The 19,833-nt window shown below is 40.2% G+C and overlaps 1 protein-coding gene across 2 annotated transcripts in view; it reads right to left on the reverse strand.

The window, feature by feature from the left end:
* CNN1 (calponin 1) overlaps positions 1-19,833 on the reverse strand; it is a 38,095-nt gene continuing 18,262 nt past the window's right edge. For both annotated transcript variants that reach the window (XM_039347513.1, XM_039347514.1), the window contains exons 2-7: positions 10,353-10,474; positions 9,140-9,206; positions 7,952-8,089; positions 7,241-7,351; positions 4,696-4,842; positions 1-3,613 (exon numbers count right to left, since the gene is read on the reverse strand). In XM_039347513.1, the coding sequence (XP_039203447.1) occupies positions 3,362-3,613; positions 4,696-4,842; positions 7,241-7,351; positions 7,952-8,089; positions 9,140-9,206; positions 10,353-10,474 (837 nt within the window). In that variant the 3' untranslated portion in view covers positions 1-3,361. The remainder of the gene's footprint in view (positions 3,614-4,695; positions 4,843-7,240; positions 7,352-7,951; positions 8,090-9,139; positions 9,207-10,352; positions 10,475-19,833) is intronic.

Below are 19,833 nucleotides of genomic sequence, written 5' to 3' on the forward strand. Positions count from 1 at the left end.
TGTCATCTACTGTGTGCTTTTATTCCTACCTGGATTAACAACATACTTGACAGTTTTTGCTTCACCCTGGAGTTTTGACAGTAGAATCCTCCCCTTTGATAAAGTTACTTAATTTTTTTCTGGTTAGTAAAATGGCAATCCTTGCGTGATGGCAAAACTGAAACTACTTCACCTAGTGAGACAAGTGTTTCATTGTTTTATTTATTTATTTGATTTCTATAGCTGCTCATCTCAGCAAATGACTCTCCATGGCTCACAATTGTTAATTCAGCTGTTTGGACTTCTGTATGAGTCTAGTCTGGATATGTTATATTGTGAAATGTGTACTTAGGGATTATCTCTTTGGAATTGCCTTGAATTGAACATCAGCAATGATGGGGCATACTAAATAGGCTTTTATTTGCAATTCTGTCCATCGGTTTATATGAAAATCAGCTGATTTGGGTATAATTTATTATTTGAAAAGTCACTGAGCAGATTTGCTACGACAAAGTGTTAGAAACTGAAATATTATTTCACTTTTAAGCCTGTGTTTCATTAGAATATTCTCAATTATTCCAAATATGCAAAATTAGCTCATGGTGTCTATATGCATACATCAGTAATGATTTTGGCAACAATACAGTGATGGTTGCTACTGTTACTTTCCAGATAGATATACAGATACAAATACATTAAATTTCCCAATCTTGCATACAGACCTTCAGTATTTTGAAAGTTTGTTCCTGCAGAAATATTCAAGTGACCAGAGACTGCCCTCTATGTTGAATTTTATGTTTAGTTTCAAGAGGAGCAAAAACTTTTAATGATAACTCATTTTCTGAAAGGCTTTTTCATGCTGTTGATTATACTGCAATTTAGAGTGTATTCATGATCATGTAGTTTCACATCTCATACTAAGAGTAACAAATCTAATGGGTTTTGCCTTTAGCACATTCTGCAGTGCTGACTGCTTCCATTAGAGATGCTTATATAAAAATTCAAACATTTGGAGAAACAAATAGCTTAGCTGATAGAGATTTCACAGAATAATTAAATTTTGTGTGGTTGTCTTCTCTTGCAATATCTTAGATTCAAAGGTTACAAAAGGCCTTGGAGATTGTGGAGAACCACTAAAGTAAATGATCTGACAGGTTGTAATAGGAAGGGTTATGGTGACATCTTCATTTTGTTTTGTTTTTAAACAGACATATCAGAATATGTGTTAAATAGCATTTAAAATAATATTTTAAAAGCCACCTTTTCTCTTCTTTTTATTGTGCCACAGTGAAATGAAGTAAATTTTAGCAGAACATTACAATGAAACATACCTTTTTATAGGTTTTTGTTTTAAGGGAAGTGTGCCTTTAGCTGTTCAGCATGCAGAACACCTGCAACTGTAGGAAGGATGTGGATTTTTAGGAAGATAAAGGGCAAGTGCTTTCATTGACTCCTATTAGCTTTTCAGTAGTATATATTTATGCCAGTTTTCCAAATGTTAATTTGGAAAATGAGCAAATATTCCTCTAGTTCTAGATAATTACCAGACAACATGGCATTAGAAAAAAATAGTGAAGCCAGCCATTCCTCAACTAAATATACATATAGATGACAGGCATACCAATCCTGAACTACAAGTGCAGGGATTAGATGATAATTGAGTAAAATTGTGATCAGTTAAAAGAAAAAATGTTTTAATATGCATAAATTACAGATTCATGGGCAGCAAAAAGTGAGATTTAGTGTGATGTTATATTCTAGGTCAGTGTTTCCCAAACTTGACAATTTTAAGGCATGTGGACTTCAACTCCCAGAATTCCACAGCCAGCAATGAAGTTCACATGCCTTAAAATTGTCAAGTTTGGGAAACACTGTTCTAGGTATTGGAGTAGAGTAGCCCAGAAAAGTTCATTCTGGGCGACTTTGAGACAATTTCTTTTTCTCAGATCAGGTATCTCACAATCTATCTTAACATGGGAGAAATTGGTGGAAAGGATGCTTCCTTTGAGTTCCTGGAAGAAAGGCAGAACACAGCTAGATGCACAGGCAAGTACCAGTAAATCCTACTTTCGTGCAAATTGTATACTGTTGGGCTTATAACTCAACCTTTGAATTGCACAGTATTGACTTTATGGTAGATGATTCTATCTTTGTACAAGGCACATGATTATTTACATAAATCAGGAAAAGAATGCTTTAAAAATAATTGCGGTATAACCTAGGTTCAGTTAGTTTTAACTAACTTCTGATGCCTTTAAATTCTTAGATTGTATGCAAACACACAAGTGTCTACTATTTACTGCAAATTAAATATGTGCATGGGGATGAATGGGATAAATAAAATCAGAGGTAATGTAGTGACATGCTGACTAATGAGAAATAAGTAAGGCAAGTACAAAGAAACATTTGTGTATTGCCAAGATATTCCTATCCATGTAATATGCAAGCAGGTTTATTAAAAAGCATTGAGCTGTTTTGCAGAAAAGTTTGTATTCTTGGGCAACTAGCTGTTCAGTTTCCAGACAGTTTCTGCCTAAAATTGCAGAGGTGCTTGGTTTAACTTTGCATTTCCCTTTCTGCACCATTCTTTCCAAATGACCTCATACTGGTCATCTACAAATCTTAAGGCATATTTATGTTACTCTGGTGGTGTTGCCTGGCTGGTGTGTCCAGCCTCCTGCAATCACTCTCCACCCATACACATTTTTCACAAGTTTTTGCTTTCCAAGAAGTCAATGGCTGGCTCAGGTTGCCACTGCTCTTGCACAAACTTTTTGTGTTTTAGGAAAGAAGTGATTGGAGCCTCTGGCAAAGTTAGCACATGGAGAACTTGCTATTTTATATCTAAGCAGTTCAAAAAATGTGGCTTGTCCTGAAGCAATTTGTGTAATTAATGAAAACAAAATAGAGTGCAGGAGCTAACAATTTTACAGGTTGTACCTTCATTGCCTGCCTCTGCATTGATCCAAAACATTAGCAGCAACTGGCACTGGGAAATAATGATTGACAGTTGCCAGGGCTTTTTGTCAATTGAGAAGCCAAATTAAGAGGACTCGTCCTTTTGTTTCTACTTCTCTCAACCTACTGGTTTTATTATTTGATCTTTCATCCTGAGAGTTTTGAGCCATATTAGTGCATGCTCAAAAGCAGTGATAGTAGTTGATAAGTCAAAGCGTGAAAGATATCGAGGTGAAGCTTTAACGCTCAGTGATGGGGAAGTCTGGCTCTGGCATGTATTAAGGAGTCCTTAGTGAGTTGGTTAGCAATTTAGGGAACTGAATCTTCTTATATTCCTGGGTTAAAATAATCACATGATGATGGATCTTTTAGGAAGTGCCTTGCAGTGCTGGTGTCTCTATATCTGTCCCACAACTCCTGCTGGCTATTCAGAGTTGTAGAAGTTATGATGGCTGTGGTTATATTGGTCCTCATCCTCTCCAATTACAGGATAGGTGGGCGTGAGACAATACTTGGAGTCATAGACTTGCCGCGGCAGCCCATACACAGTCATGCCTTGCTGTGAGGCTCCTTTGTTGCTGCCCATTTGCAGGGAGATATTCTGGGTGTCGCAGCGCTCCATGCCAAGGGTGGGCTCAAAGATTTGTCTCTTGGTTCCAGGAGCTGTCATGCCTGCCTGAGGTGGGGTGCAGTAGAGGAAAAAAGGGGAAGAATAGAAAAGTAAAAAGCAGTTACTTGGAGAAAGTGTGAAAGGACTGGAACAATTGATAAATGACCCATGCACACACATACACATATACCTACCAGTTGGTATTTAATATGATCACTAAAACTTTGTGTTAAAGAAAATATGCCACCTAAGGAAAATAATTTGGCTCTTTGCCTTATAAGGTATTTATTTTCTAATTAATACACCTCAGGATGAAGTAATTGACCTTCTAACATACCTCAAACATTTCTTTATCTTGATTTTTAAGAGCTAAAAATGAACATTTTGAGATTTGAGTACCTAATTTCTACACTACTCTTAGAGGAAAGAGCAAAGTATGACTTGTTTATGTCAAACTTATCTTGAGATAATGGTCTTTGCTTAGCTTGAATTTCCTTCAGCCTCAGTTCACATGTTTTCAGAGACCAAAAGCCAAGGAATCACGTGCTCCCAAATTAAATATTGATGTACAAACAGGAACAAGAATTTTATGTTTGGAAGAATTTGAGGGTTGTGTTTTAGTGAGGCCTAAACACAAGCTACATAAAAGTGTTCTAGATACAGTTACCTAGTTTCACACAGCGATCGTGTATGTCTGAAACCTTAGGAATGTTCCAGCCACATAGACTTGAAATGCTTCAGAGTCAAAGGCAAACAGATGCTTTGGAGCATGCATGGGCATAGCACCTGTCTAACTTCTTAAAGCAGCTGCACAGAAGTTGCTCTATGGTTGCTGCATACAGCTTGAAAATAGCTGTATATAGAAACCATGTGCCCTAAAGTACCTATTTGTCTTCAAATCTGAAGAGCCTAGTATTATCTGAATAAGCATACAGAAGTATACAGAAACTGCAAAGCAGGAACCTATCCTTCATTTCTACACAGAGATTACACTATGATAGAAGCAGTGTATCTGGTATAGTACACGCAGTTGTGGTAATTCTGCTAGTCAATAAATTGTTGATGTTCCAGTGGAAGAATGAGGGGAAGAACAGGTAAGCGTATCAAAATCAACTCAGTAATCCATTTTTTCCATTCAGATTTCTTACCTGGCTAGCCCCCTTGTTAGTTCCCATTTGTAGACTGATTGTGGCCTGATCTAGAGGTTGGTCTGCACCCAACTTTGGATCATAAAGGTGTCGACGTGTGCCATATGCTGTCATACCTTGCTGGCTGGCAAACTTGTTAGTGCCCATCTAGGAAGAATGCAATATTGACAATTAGACTCATCATTCTGTCTTTGCCAAGTTTCTATTTTATATATAGGTTAAAAGCTTCCCGTTCATTCTGTCACTTAGACCTTTTCTCCATTTTCTCCTTAGTGATTTATATCATGTAACATCACTCAGCCACGACCGATAATAAAACACTCCACATAAAGACAGCTACATGGTGTCACTGTAAATCACAAGTGAAGAATTGGTCCTTTTCATGTCTTCTGTTTCCTTTAGCTATTCAGCAGTGATTTTAATGCAGGAAAACTTGCTTCAAAGCACTAATGACATCCCTAGAGATAATTTTTTGGGGAACAAACTGGCAAAAATCACATTGGCAAATATAATCTTTAGACAACAATATGCCAGTTTTAGTGAGACAGGTATAAAATGGAACTGAGGGCACTTCACCCACAGTCTTTGCACCATTTCTGAATTCTTTCAAGAATTGAATCTCCTACGCTTCTCTCCTTATCACCAGTTGAGCCTGTTAATTTCTAGCTTGGCTGCAGTGTAAAATACTGATGTTTCCAGTGATGAAGCTTGGAAGAAGTTCATGAGTGGTCTGTTTTCAGTCTGTGGGCAAAACTTTTTGCCATTTCCCAGCTGCAGGCTTCAGCTGGCAGAGCATCAATAATGACATCTAGAGTAGGAGCCAGATGGGGTCAGAATGATGAAAATAGCATCATATTGCAAGCCCCACTCATTTTGCACATGAATTACAATGTTATGTATTTCAAAGTGGTGGAGCCTACAAACAAAATCATTTTCAATTCTCCACTGGTATCCATTGAGCCCTTAAACAGAAGTGACTTGAGAGTTTTACAGGCATACCTTTATAGGAATTGCTCCTATATTTTTGGTGCATGTCACTGAACAAAAAAAAAAAAAATCTACTGATTCCCATTTACTGTGCAGTAAATTGTTTTGATACCCTGCACACAATAACCCAGGTGAAAACAGCTCATGTGAAATTGACAAAAATGTATGTTTTCTTTTTTTTCCCTAAGCAGTGGGCTCAAAGCATGCTTAGGATCTAGTCTCCTGGATGTGTCTATTTTGGAGAAGAAATCTTCTAATAGCATATTTTCTTTCCCTGCAATGTAAAATGGGATAAAGGGAATTTCTGTTGCTACTCTTCCTGCAATTTTCAGTGTTTTGTTCATAATTCTCATCAGCATTTTTTACTGCCTAATGCACACGTGGCTGACCCATATGAGCTAAAAATAGCAGACACACTGGGACCATTGTGCCTCTGCAGTTAACTAACTGGAGGAAGCATTGACTAGTTCTTGGTACTTCAAGGCTGACCGTGGTGAGAAATGTTGCAGATCAATCTCAAACTGTTTCAGGAAGTTTGGACAGAAGGATGAAAGCACTTGTGGCCACAGTACACATTTGGACAAAGAAACTAATTTTGAAGGTATAGCAAGGTATCCTAAATCAGCACTTTTCAACCAGTGGTACAGGTACCACCTGTGGTACATTGGCACCTGGCAGGTGGTACACGACCATCCTAGAAAAGTGGTAGCGGGGGAGGGGAATGAGCTGAACCAGAGGCAGCACTGCACAAGCCTGAGCGAGAGATGGCTGGAGCTGCAGGGCTGTCAGGGCTTAGCGGAAGCGCCAGGATCAGTGCCAGGCTCCAGCTGATCGGCGCTTCTTTGGGACTGTCAGCTCAATGGAAGCACCAGGATCAATGCCAGGCTCCAGCTGGAGCTCAGCACTGATCCTGGTGCTTCTGCTGAGCCCCGAAGAAGCACCAATCAGCTGGAAAGCAGCACTGATCCTGAGGCTTCTGCTGAGCCCAGAAGAAGCGCCAATCATCTGGAATGTTGCAGCATCTCCAGGGTCTTGTGATTTACATTCAGATGCTTGGGAACTGATGCATATTTATGATGGTCACAGTGTCCCAGGGTCATGTGAAGTGACCAAAACCTGCGGCAACCACCCAGCAGATGGGGGGGAATAAAAACCAAACACCCCCACCCCACCCCCACTGCCAATCCTCAATAGAAATGCTCACAACAATGGAAACCTCAGACAAGAGTACCGCTGGGCGGGCAGGCAGGTAGGTATCTTGCTCGGCTGTGGCTTGGGGGGCACTTTTTTCAGTGCCATTGTAACTTTGAACAGTCACTAAACGAACTGTTGTAAGTCAAGGACTACCTGTTATTTTATCACTTTTTTCCCTTTTTGGGGGGTCATCAAGTTTTTGATACCTTGCTAGGCAACTGATGGTACTCAGATGTTGCCATATCCTAAAAGTGGTACAATGGGTGAAAAGGTTGAAAAGCCCTGTCCTAAATTATTCCCTACAGACAATGCTACAAAATATCTGTATCTTAGGGGAACAGTTGCTATGACCGAAGCTACACACCTGCAGTCCTATGATGTTCCTTCCTTCTTTCAGCTTTTCAGGGAGGAATTTCCGCTGTTGTTTTTCAGCATATTTCACTCCGACATTCACCCTGTTGCCTTTTGTCTTTGCCTGTGTTGTGACAATTAGAAATCCTTTCAGGTGTTTCTCTCCAGTATTTGCCAGAATGAGACAGGTCTGTTTTGCAATGGGGTTGAGAGCAACAGGAAGTTTCCCCCAGCCTCAGACGTAGTTATTTGATTTCAAATTGGATCAAAAACCCGTTTAGTTCTGCAAATGATTTCCTTGAGACATCATCTCTGTGATGTCCAGGCTGAAATCTCAGCACCTTCTTTATAAGTGTATAAAATTAGGCTGAGCATATACGGAGGTGCAAAGGGAAAGGATTCTGTACTTGCTCTTAGTACTTCTATGATCCAGTATTTAACTAAAAATACTGAAAAGAGGTTTCTCCTGCCCATCAATATAACTCCTCTGAAAAAAGACTTATAGATCAATAAGGGATATTGTAGATCAGAGGCAGTATAACAGGTATTCTCTTCTAGTAGTGAAAAGCTAGACTGTCATTTTGAATGAAATCTTAGGCCACACTGTGATTTTGACCTCCATTCACATTTGCAATATGGTGATTGTGTTAACCAATATTAGATTATTGGGGTGATATCTATGAAACACTTTCACGTTATCATACATTGAAGAAAAACAACTTACCATGCTAGCTAAAGCAATCAGAGTTGACTGGACCTGGGTATGGTTTGTATTTTCAAAGAGGTCATTTGCTTCAAAAATGTCATGGGGTTTCACTCCATATCTTGTGATAGCCTTAATAAAGTTGCCAATATTTTCCAGCTGCAAAACAGGAGAGTCAACTAATCATTTACAATCATTGAGAGTTCTCCAAGAATGGTTTCCTTTATAATGCTTCTCCTAATAAGTAGATGGTGGAATGTAAAGGTCTAAGGCAGCCTTCTCCAATATGGCATGGAACTGTAATTCCAGCATGTCTGAAAAGCATTATGGGGGAAAGACTGATTTAGTTCTATCTCAAAACTCAAGGGGAAAAATCGTAGCCATCTACATAATGCATCACAAGTGCAATAGTGCAAGCATAAGGACTCTTCTAATAATGAGTGGATTCATGAGCCAGAAGTGCTTCCTCCTCTTTTTACAGTCAGCAAAGATGTGACAGTTAGTAAAAAGATGTGAAAATAGAAAGATGAGTGTTATTCTGCCCTGTTTGGTAATTGCTCTGTACTATCAGAATAGCCACACAACATGTACTTCAGTGGTCCCCAACCCCCGGTCCATGGACCGGCACCGGGCCCCAGCATGCCAGAAACTAGGCCGCACAAACAAGTGAAACCTCATCCATGGGATGTAGGCAGCATGCGAAACCATGCCCCCTCCGGTCCACAGAAATACCTCTCCACAGAACCGGTCCTGGGTACCCAGTTGGGGGCTGCTAATGTACTGCATAGCAGAACTCTACCAATAAAAGCTACTTTTGAGAGGGAGTATTTGGATCAAAAAAGCAGGGAAGGGAATTCCTTTCCTCATTGATCTTCATACTCCCAAATGCATCAGCCAGTCTTTCTCCCACAATATTTGGCTGCATGTTTTTGCTCATTACACTTTGAAATAGAATTTCACTATTTATTTCTGTCCAATACACTTGTATTTGTTAATAGTTCACTTCTTTAACCTTTTTATTTTAGTTGAAACATTTCTTTGTTTGTGTTGCCAATATATTACTATTTACAGCAAGCAGCTGTGTACTAAAGAGAAAAGCTCAGCTATTTCCTGCTGCCATAATGACAACCTTTTTCATGAACCTTAGTAAAAGTTTCTTAATAATATAAAGGTAGCACTGATCTGGACATAGGTAAGAGAGAATGGTACCTGATGCCAGTTCTGGGTAGACTCATTCACCTTTCTTACAGATCCAGGTTGGAGTTTGTTGATAAGTCTGAAAGAGAGGGGGAAAGGAAAGTTTTACCCCAAGGTATTTATTTCTTCAGCATCAATATAGGACTTCTGTGCATTTACTTTGATGCAAGAATACCACGTAATTCAGAAATGGCAACCTATATGCTTTTTTTCTTCTGAAAAGTTGTATCTAAACAAAAATACTTATGAGTGCTCACCCATGGAATATTCTCAAGAAATGGTCAGTCAGAAGAAATTTGCTGTATCATTTTTACATCTTCAAAAAAGACTCAGTGCAGCTCAGTAATCTTAGTTTTAAAATCCCAGGCATTCACTATCAATTAAATATATTAAAAGCTGCAGATTCTCCAACGTCTTAATTGGTCTCCAAAAAAGTAGTGTCTTTATTAAGCAATTTAGGAGATATTTACAGTCATGATTCTTGGTTGGAAATTAATGGAATTTAAAAAAATATTAAGGGATGTGGGTCAGTGATACTACAAATATTTTGAGATTGCTTTAAACATATAGAGTGGCATTGCAGCCTTATACCTGTGTGTACAAATACTGGTTATGTTTAAATTGTTTAATATTCATAGTAATAAAAACAAATGCAGTAAAATGGAAACAGTGGTACATCTGCTTTTCTGCCAGTTGGCTGAGATGATAAATAGAGTTGCCAAATAACCTGGAAAAAAAATCCATCTTTGATGCATTTCATTATACCTAAGCCACCAAAAATGTTTCAGTCCCCTGTCTTAAATTTAAAGCATCCTTGAGTTATTCCATTACTTGGAATTGGGGGAACATATTTAGGGATCAAAATTTTGAACACAGGGGATACATCAGATTTCTTTATCTCCTTTTTAAGTAATTTTAGTTTTATTTGTTTTATTATCCAGGTTTATCAAATTATCTATAATAAGTCATTCATTGTCTTGGTGATGATGAATCCTTGGCATAGCTTGAACTGTGAATCTAAATAAAAATGTTCCTCATGTACGAGTTTTTTTTAAAAGGAGATAATATTTCTTTTCCCCCATACAGTATATCTGAAAATGCCCATCTAGAAAAAGATAGTCATTAAAAAATTAATTTGAATTAAAACAGTTAATGCTGTGAAGCCTTCTTTGTCCACCCTCAGTCTTTGGGAAACAAACTTCCCCCTCCTTCTGTGTTGTCTTACTCGCATAGGATGACTCCATCTTTCAGACATTCCATGAAGTTGTCTCCAATGCGCTTCCCTGTTGCTTCCTCAATCCATTGTCGCAATTCAAGTTCCCGCTGCAGATCATATTTCTGTGCTAGCTGCAGAAAGAAATAATGTACATATCTGGATGCTTGTGAAGAAAGCAACCTTTTACAAGTTGTTGCCTAGTGAATTCTTGGCAAATGTCATGTCATCCAGTGGGCATCCCCAGTAGACCTTAATGACTGAGAAATGTGTAAGAGAATGCATGTAAGAGAATACATTCAGAGCCTAGATCGGTAAAATGTCAGCATGGACACTTGGAATATAACTCAGCAGTGCAGCAGCAATCAGTGCTTCTCTTTCAGACAAGTTTACAAATAGATCTCTCCCCTCCAGCATTCTAGCTATGATGCTGCAGCTTTGTAGTTTCCAGACCAATCTCAGAAGCAGCCCATGTGTGCACATTGAAAGAAATGTATCTTGAATGTAGCCATTAAGGCTCTGCACTCTCCAGAAATAATTTGAATAAAATTTTTCAGACCTTATACAAGCATGTCACCTCTCATTCATTCATCAGTCTTTTTTTTTCAGACATCTGCATGAGCCTGAAATAAAAGTAGCAGTTGCTTTAAGAATTACAAAGATTTTTAATGGGACTGGCAATTTTTTTCAAGGACTGGCAAAAGATGGGCTGTTTTAAGGAATAGCACAAAGATGCTGTACCTGTGTGGAGCCCAAAAAATTTATTCCAAGCTTTATTGAAAGGTGCACTGCCTTAGTAGCTGCTCTACTGTCTCATCCAGGACCATCTACAGCAGTAGTTTTCAACCTTTTTAATGCCGCGACCCCCAACCGATTGCAAGTCGAGGACTAAGCCGGTCGTAAGTCGAGGACTTTCCTTGCCCGGGAGCACCGCGCATGCGCGGTGCCGCCCCCTGCGCCGGCCGAGGCGTAGCTGGCAAGCGGCAGAGACGGAGCAGGCCAACCACCGGCTGGGCCACCAGCTGGCCTAGCCTAAGGGAGGTAAGGCACCCGCCGGAAAAGGGGGAAAAAATGGCAGACAGCCTTGCTTGGCGACCCCTGTGAAATGGTCGATCGACCCCAAATGGGGTCGTGACCCACAGGTTGAGAACCGCTGATCTACAGCCATGAGCGATAAGAGCTGGAAAAAGGTTTTCCTTGCTATATGGAAGCCAGCTGTGCCTTAGTAGCTTTCAAAGCTTTGAACCTCCAACATCATGGGATCTTCCCTAATTCCCAGGCAAGAATCTGCCAGAATTCTTACGGGGTTTTCTTCTAGGCAACAGTTAAGTGTTGCACACACTTGCCAGACTTGGATGATATAAATAGAGCTGATCGGGATACTGATTTAGTCATGAATTGTAGCTCTGAGGATTTCTGTTGTTTCATTCTTAAGTGAAATGAAATCTTCGATCCAATCCAAAGTTTAAAAATTACTGCTGACAAAGTCAAAAGATGAGACATTTTCTCTCTCTCAAATCTCACCACCACCATATATTAACTACAGTTATTTATGCACTGTAAAAATTAAAAGCTAGAGTTAATGATTACGATGGGTACGTGTATGAGGAAAGACTAATTGAAAATTTTAAAACTACTCTTTGTCAAAGTAAAGTTCAGTTTATTGTATAGGTTGAACTTTACATTGGAAACAATGCTTTGTGAAGGACGGAGATTTAATAAAACAAAAGATATCTCTCATCCTGGCTTTAAAAAAATACTCCATTTTGCATTGGGTTTGAAGTTTGTATATTGGGGAGCAAACATTCTTTTACTGATTTGAAAAAAAAGGAAGGGCAAATAGACACGGAATAAGATCTTGTCTTATTTTACAACACTACTTTTATAATACCTTACCTTCTCTATCTCTCTCTCAATCTCTCTCCCCTCTTTCCTTTCCTCTCTCCCTCACTCTTTCTCATATCACTAAAAAAATAATAACTGGCCACATATTTCAGCACTGAGTGAATTCCTAGCCAACATGTATGCGTGTGGAAACTATGTTGGCAAATCCCTGTGGCAATGGAAATCTTCTATTTTAATCATAGGAAATAGCATGTGTGAAAGTTCTAGGTCAGGGGTAGGCAACCTTGGCTCTTTTATGACTCATGGACTTCAACTCCCAGAATGCTGGCTCAGGAATTCTGGGAGTTGAAGTCCACGAGTCATAAAAGAGCCAAGGTTGCCTACCCCTGTTCTAGGTCATTCCACGTGGATAGTCAGTCTTCCAAATTTGTGTTTCTAAATATACACTAATCCCATATAATGATCCTAAGAATATTTCTGTATTAGCTGATTTTAATAATTTAGTACAATAATCTGTCTGGGACTACATTAGGAAAAAGTTTCCAATGTTGTTGGTTTATAGACAATATACATGTATTGCTAGTTTTACTGAACTCATAGTTCAATATTATTATCTTAGCTAAGATTCTTGTTTCATATCCTACTCCGGATGTCAGTAAGGGTGTCTTCCAGGACAAAAGGACGTGGGAGATATGTTTTCCATAAACATTTCTCTTTATTGCTCCAGATAGTGGCTGTTTCAAAGAAAAGCAGGAAATAAACTGTGAAGGCAGAATTTCTTATAGCCTTTCTGACTAAAATGGCAACTAGCACTGGTAGATTTTATTCCATCATTCTGCTTATTTTGTCTAAATTGGTCTTAAAATAATGTGTTCAGCCTCCAAGATCACCCTAATTATTCATGATTTGAATAATTTTCCTTATTTAAAAATACAGATTGCTGCAGTACATTTAAGATTTTTCCCCATAATGGATTGCATTGACATTCTTTTTGCTGATTTTTCAAGGAACGGTGTTTGAAAAACAAGATGGCCATATTTATCATTGTGAAGGTTTAGTGCAGCCATCGTGCTATTACTGTGGCAAAAAACCCTGCAAATAGAAGATTATGCTATCAAAAAATACCATTTTTGCTGCCAAACTGAAACTCTGATAGTAGTTAAATTCTGTATAGACTTTTATATAGCTTATATGATCCTTGAAAATCTACAGTTTCATCAGTCAAACATCATAAAAATTTAATCAGATGTGGGACTAATATCCCCAGTGTTTTTATTATTATTATTATTATTATTATTATTATTATTATTATTATTATTATTATCATGCCACTGGGAAAAGCAATCTTGGCCCTAGTCCGCCACTTTATTTGGAAATGTACCTGCAAGCCAAATCCTGGTCTTCCTTCTAAGGCGTTTGCAGCCCCCCAAAGCAGCTACAGCCCTAGTTTGACTGGTTGATTGTGAACAGATTGCTCAAGTGACAGGAGACAGCTCTGAAGAGTTTGTGATCTTGTCAAAAAAATAAAAATAAATCCAAAACAGTATTTCAGCCTTGTGAAAAAATTCTGCCAGAAAAATATGACAGGTGATGGAATAATTAAGATTAGGCATCTTCATAGACTATGTTTCTGCTCATTGTTGCTAAAAAATAAACTTCTCAGGAAAGATGCTGGAGCAAAAATGTTCCTGCTCCAGGATGATGGTAGGCATACGTCACCCCCCCCCCCAAAAATCTCTTCCTTCTTTCAAAATGAGGCTCCTATGAAGGGCTCATGGAAGAGAAACATGCTTGAGCTAAAACGTCTAAGGTCTGAAACAACAGTGCAGGTGGGAGTATGGAACAAAAGAAATATCACTTGAAGCAAAGAAAATGCCTGTAGGTGTGTTCGGCAATTAGATTATTAAAAGAGTTTTGCCAAAGAACTTGTTGGTTGTTCATATCAATATGTAGCATTAAACTCACCCACTCTCTAATCCTACTCCCAATTTCTTGTTTTGAGAAACACTGGCTGCTGGCATTATTCCTGTATCTTTTATAAGCAGTCTGCCACTGGGACAAAATGTTTTGGGTGGACATGGAGGCAAACAGAGAAAAGTATTAACTTGTTTAGCTTTAAAAAGTCAAAGGTTCACTTGAATCAACTTTGAATCCTGCTGATTGCAATCCTGCAGTTTTCTTGGCAGTTTTACGGAAGTGGTCTGCTTGCTACTGTTTGCTTCTCAGATGTTTTTCTCAGTTTAGGGAACTGCCTGAGTATTCCCACTTGATCTCTCATCCAAATACTAATCAGAACCGGCCTTGTTTAGCTTTGTAATATCAGCAAGGTTAGCTAGATGTTGTGGCTAAATGAAAAACCACAAAGCCATGAACTAGATGACTGAGAATCTCCACAGACACAAAGCCAATAAGAAAAACTGAAAACTTGATTTGTTATTTCTTTTTTTAGTTTGTTAGGACTCCACTTATTAAAATGAGTGGCAAGAGTTTTTTGAGCTTCTGGCCTGGCATCCTCATCATCTTCTCTTAGGTTCCATATTATTTCAAAATCCTCTCTCTTCCTCTTTGTCAATACCAGAACACACACACGGACTCAAAGCAAAATGCAGCAGCTGAAGGAGCTAGAGCAGTGGTTCTCAACCTTCCTAATGCCGCAACCCTTTAAAACAGTTGCTACTTCATAACTGTAATTTTGCTACTGTTATGAATCGTAATGTAAATATCTGATATGCAGGGTGTATTTTCATTGTTACGAATTGAGCATAATTAAAGCATAGTGATTAATCACATAAACAATATAGCAATGCTCGCTGGAGAAGCTTGCTCTTCCTTGCTCAAAAATGTTGGGAGGGAGGGAAGGGGAAGGAAGGAAGGAAGGAAGGAAGGAAGGAAGGAAGGAAGGAAGGAAGGAAGGAAGGAAGGAAGGAAGGAAGGAGAGGGAGATTGAAGGGGAAAGGATGGAGTTGGATGGAAGGAAGGAAGATTGAAGGGGAAAGGAAGGAGATGGAGAAGGAAGGAGATTGAAGGGGGGAAGCGCTGCCAAGGACACCCAAGCAGCTCTGCACAATTGTCCGGGGAGGGGGGGAAGGCTCTGGCGGAGAGTCTGGTGGAGAGCCAAGCGGCGGCACATCTCGGGCCTCGGAAGCTGCGCGGAAGATCCGCACGCCTCAGAGCCATCAGCTGCCCTCTCACACCTGCCAACCTGGAGCCCCCCATCCTCATCCCGGCACCTCTTGCCCTCTCCCAGCCACCCCCCCAGGACCTACCCACCCCTCCAGCCTCCTGAGTACCATCGCAGCAGCTGGGTTGCGGAAGCTGCTTTCCACACCGCGCAGCCCATCGCACACGAGAGGGGCGTGGCCAAAGCGCCAGCTCCCGCTCAGAAGGCTTCTCCCCTCCCGGCCCGGACAATTGTGCAGAGCTGCTTGGGTGTCCTTGGCAGCGCTTCCCCCCTTCAATCTCCTTCCTTCTCCAACGCACATGCGGGCATCGCCGCCACCTCGCCCTCTTCCCTGCCCCCTGGCCGCTTCTGAGGCCTGGAGCCCAGCGAGCTGGGAAGGAGCCGCTCCTGCCTGGCAGCCCCATGGCCACGCTGGGTGCCAGAGGGCCAAGGCGGCCTCCGATGGTGAGGGAGGCTGGCCGGGTGGTGCAGGGGAGGCTCCTGCACGCTGCGGAGCGCAGCCGGAGGCGGAGTGCGGCCGAGCAACCAGGAGGCGTGGAGACCGGTTCAGAGGATACAGTACATGGAAAACCTCAGAGAGTTTAGCTTCAAAGATCCCTCACAGCTTGACTTGGTCCATAGTTTTCACAGTATACCAGCTATCCTACAGTTCAGATGAGATTGCAATATTCTCTGTAGGGGAATAGTTTTTTCCTGCACATTTGCTAAATCCTACTGTGAGCTATGATTCTTTTTTCCCTGGCAAGGGCAGTTACTTACACATAATAATTTTACATTTTTTTGATAAGTGACACAGGGATTCAAGTAAATCAGATCCAACTTACTGCCTCTTTGATGGGCTGATTTCCATGCTAGACTTTTTTGTTCACATTTTTCATTTTTAAAATCTGGAAAAAAGTAACTAGCTTGTTTTTGCATGTGGGGAAATGGAATTACTCACTTACATTAAGTCATTCAAAAAAATTCCTTCATATTTTCATGAAGAATATCTTCCACACTTAGAGCCCTGTGGAGGCCTCTGATAAGGCTGCTTTTCTTCTGTCACACTTCAACCATCTGAACACACCCAGTTTCAGAATTGTACTTCTGAGGACATTGGCTATTCTTCCCATAACAGAAAGGAAGGAAATGCCAAGAGCTCTATTACCTTGTGCATTTATAAAAGTGAACAAGATTATTTTGAGGGAAAGAGATACACTAAAGATATCTTATTCCTGCAAATATTAATCTCCCCACAACTTGATGGGAAGGAAATCCCCTAAATTTACTCCAAGGTGGATTTATAATATAGTTTATTTCACTGACATAATTGCATGATGTTTCACAAATCTATTCCTGATTGTCATCTGTCAATGTATATCCTTTGATTTTTTTATTTAGTTTGATCTCCTTGGACCCTCTCTCCTTCTACCATGTACATACTTTGCAGAAATTGAATGTTTTCAAATTTAAACACATGACAATACAAGTCAGTCATAATAGAAAAAATGGCAATCCTTCATTTATGCAAAGAGATAGAGAAAATTGGAATGGAGCCTGGACTACATATCCCTTGAACTGAGGTGAGAGAATGAACTCTGCCATTTTACACTTCTGAACATTCTGTTATGATAAAACAAATAAACAAGGCTTCTTACCTAAGACAGAAGAGAACAGATTGAGATTGTTCCTTCCCCCAATCCAAACAAAGTCTTTTCTTAAAAAAACAAGGACATCAAAGACAAAAAGAAGCATTTGAGTGTGACATCTCCTGTCCACAAACTGAACTAGCACTGGATAGAAGCAGTGTTGGTTCAAGGGTGGATGATACCCCCAGGCTATACCGATGATGCCACCTCTCACCAGTGTGGAGGTTTGCATTTTTAATGACTTGGAAGGAGAGGCAGCCTTGGTGCCTCCTAAGCTTTGGTGCCCTAGGCCAATGCCTACTTAGCCTTGGCTAAAGCCAGCCCTGGATAAGAGTAGAGCAACACTAATTGTTTTTGTTTCTGCCTCATCACCATGTCTTGCAAAGAGCAATATAGCAAGCCTGTAAAAATCAAACTACAAGAGATGTAGTTTCTCCCACACCCTTTAAGGAACTTTCAAGTATCTGCTGGAAGTTGATCCGCATCAGATTTTAACCAGTAAAAAAGAGATTGTTTTTCTTTTTTCCTGACTCCTGTTTATTTTTCACACAAATGTTTATTACTGCAACTTCTCATTCGGCTGGGAGAGGAACTTGATTAGAGTGCTTCCACATGTCCAATTTTGGTTCAGATTGTGAATTCCTGCAGCTGCCGGGTATTTAAAAAGCCAAAACCAGCATATATGCATTAGCAAACAAAGGCAAGTGTTCCTGTCAGGTGTAATCTGATTAAGGAGTTGGACAATCTGGACTTGGCCAACAGGCTAACAGTATGATTTGTTCACTGGTAAAACTCTGGTTTAATGGAAACGGCATTTGTCATTAGGGAGGCAAGTGGAAAAAACCTATTGCCATGCTTGAACCTCTGACATTTTTTTTAGAAAGCTCTCATCCAGGGTTTTTCGCAAGCTGTTGCAAAGGCTGGAGAGTTTTGCTTTGAGTTGCATGGGGGGAAAGATCCGCTGCAGGCTTTTTCTCTGGTTAAATGGGCTCTTCAAGACCTTTATTTGTTCTTTAGATGCCAACAAGATTTCCTCATATACTGGCAAATGAATGTGACATTACAGTAGCCAATGTGGTCCTAGGTTGCACCAACAGAGGGATAGTACTAAGAACATGTGAAGTGTTAGTACTGATTTATACTGCACTGGTAAGGTTGCACTTGGAATACTACATACATTTTGGTCACCACAATACAAAAAAGATATTGAAATTCTAGAAGGTGCAGAGAAGAGCAACAAAGATGATTAGGATTAGGAGACTGGAGGCTAAAAAATACACTGAACAGTTGCAGGAACTGGGTATGTCTAACGAAGAGAAGGACTAGAGGTGACATGATAGCAGTCTTCTAATATCTAAGGCAGACATGTCAAACTCGCGACATCACGTGACGTCGCACGACGTATTGGAACTTTTTCCCCATTGCCGGCAATGGGGTAGGCGTGGTTTCATCATGACGCATCTGGCCCACGGGCCAGCAGTTTGACACCCCAGATCTAAGGGGTGGTCACAAAGAAGAGGGGGGGTCAACCTATTCTCTAAAGCAGTGGTTCTTAACCTTTTTGAATGAATCACCCCCTTGAGCCAAGGAGGAAGTTGTCATCGCCCCCCTCCCCCAACATAACCTCTCAATCACAACATAGGAAATAATTCTTCAATTTATGCAAAGACTTTTTTTGTTTTCTTTAAAATTGTCATCAGGACATATGATGCAAATAATTTATTTCCAGTCTTTTTCCCGTATCTCAACTGTGTGAAAAATTTTGGTGCCACCCGTCACTTTATTCCCAAACTTCGTGATACATGTATTTCATTATTATCTTATTTATTCAAGACACTTAAATGTAATGACCATTGAAAACAAAATTCAACTGCAAGAAAGTGAAATGCCCGAAAAGAAAAATAGTAACATTTAATGATTGAATTACAAGTGAAATTTAAGATGCAAAAAGAAATATAAAAAGGGCATAAGAACAAACCGCAATGCAGGAACCAAGAATTTCAAGACGAAAACTCTGAAACTAAATTAAGATTCGAGGAAAGTATATATAGTCACGCACACTGTAAAAAGGATTAAAAAGTCACAAAGAAAATATAATATCAAACTGGAGTGCATGCTAAAAAAGTACAAAATAAAGAGACACACAAAACAGCATGCGATGTTTCGAAAGAAGCACTCCCCCCTCCATCACTGCCCATTCTGGCCAATGGTGAGCCACTGTATGGGTAGAGCAGGGGTAAGCAACCCAAAACACTCAAAAGCCACTTGGACCCGTTTCCCATTGAAAACAAAACACCGGGAGCCGCAAAACCCTTTTGACATCTAAAATGAAGATAACACTGCATATATCCTTTTTTACCTTTATTATATATATATATATCTTCAGTGTTATCTTCATTTTAAATGTCAAAAGGGTCTCTCTCTCTCCCCCCCTCCCTCTCTCTCCCTCCCTCCCTCTCTCCCTCTTTCTGCCCTCGGTCTGCCAGTCCTCTTCCCCCACTCAGTGTGTGTGTGTGAGAGAGAGGGGGGGGGGAGAAAGAGGCACTTGCGCTTCCTCTCTCTCTTTCTCTTTTTCTCTTTCCCCTCTCCCTCTCTCTTTCCTCTCCCTCCCTCCCCCTTCTTTCTCCAGGTGAGGAGAGAAAGGGGGAGAGAGAGGCACTTGCGCTTTCTCTCTCTTTCCTCTCTTTCTCTCTCTCTTTTTCTCTTTGCTCTCTCCCTCTCTCTTTCTCTCTTTCCTCTCCCTCCCTCCCCCTTCTTTCTCCAGGTGAGGAGAGGGGGGGAGAGAGAGGCACTTGCACTTCCTCTCTCTTTCTTCTCTTTCTCTCTCTTTTTCTCTTTC

Source organism: Crotalus tigris, unplaced genomic scaffold (assembly GCF_016545835.1).
Source record: "Crotalus tigris isolate CLP2741 ecotype Arizona unplaced genomic scaffold, ASM1654583v1 scf7180000018084.670488, whole genome shotgun sequence".
NCBI classification, from domain to species: Eukaryota; Metazoa; Chordata; class Lepidosauria; order Squamata; family Viperidae; genus Crotalus; species Crotalus tigris.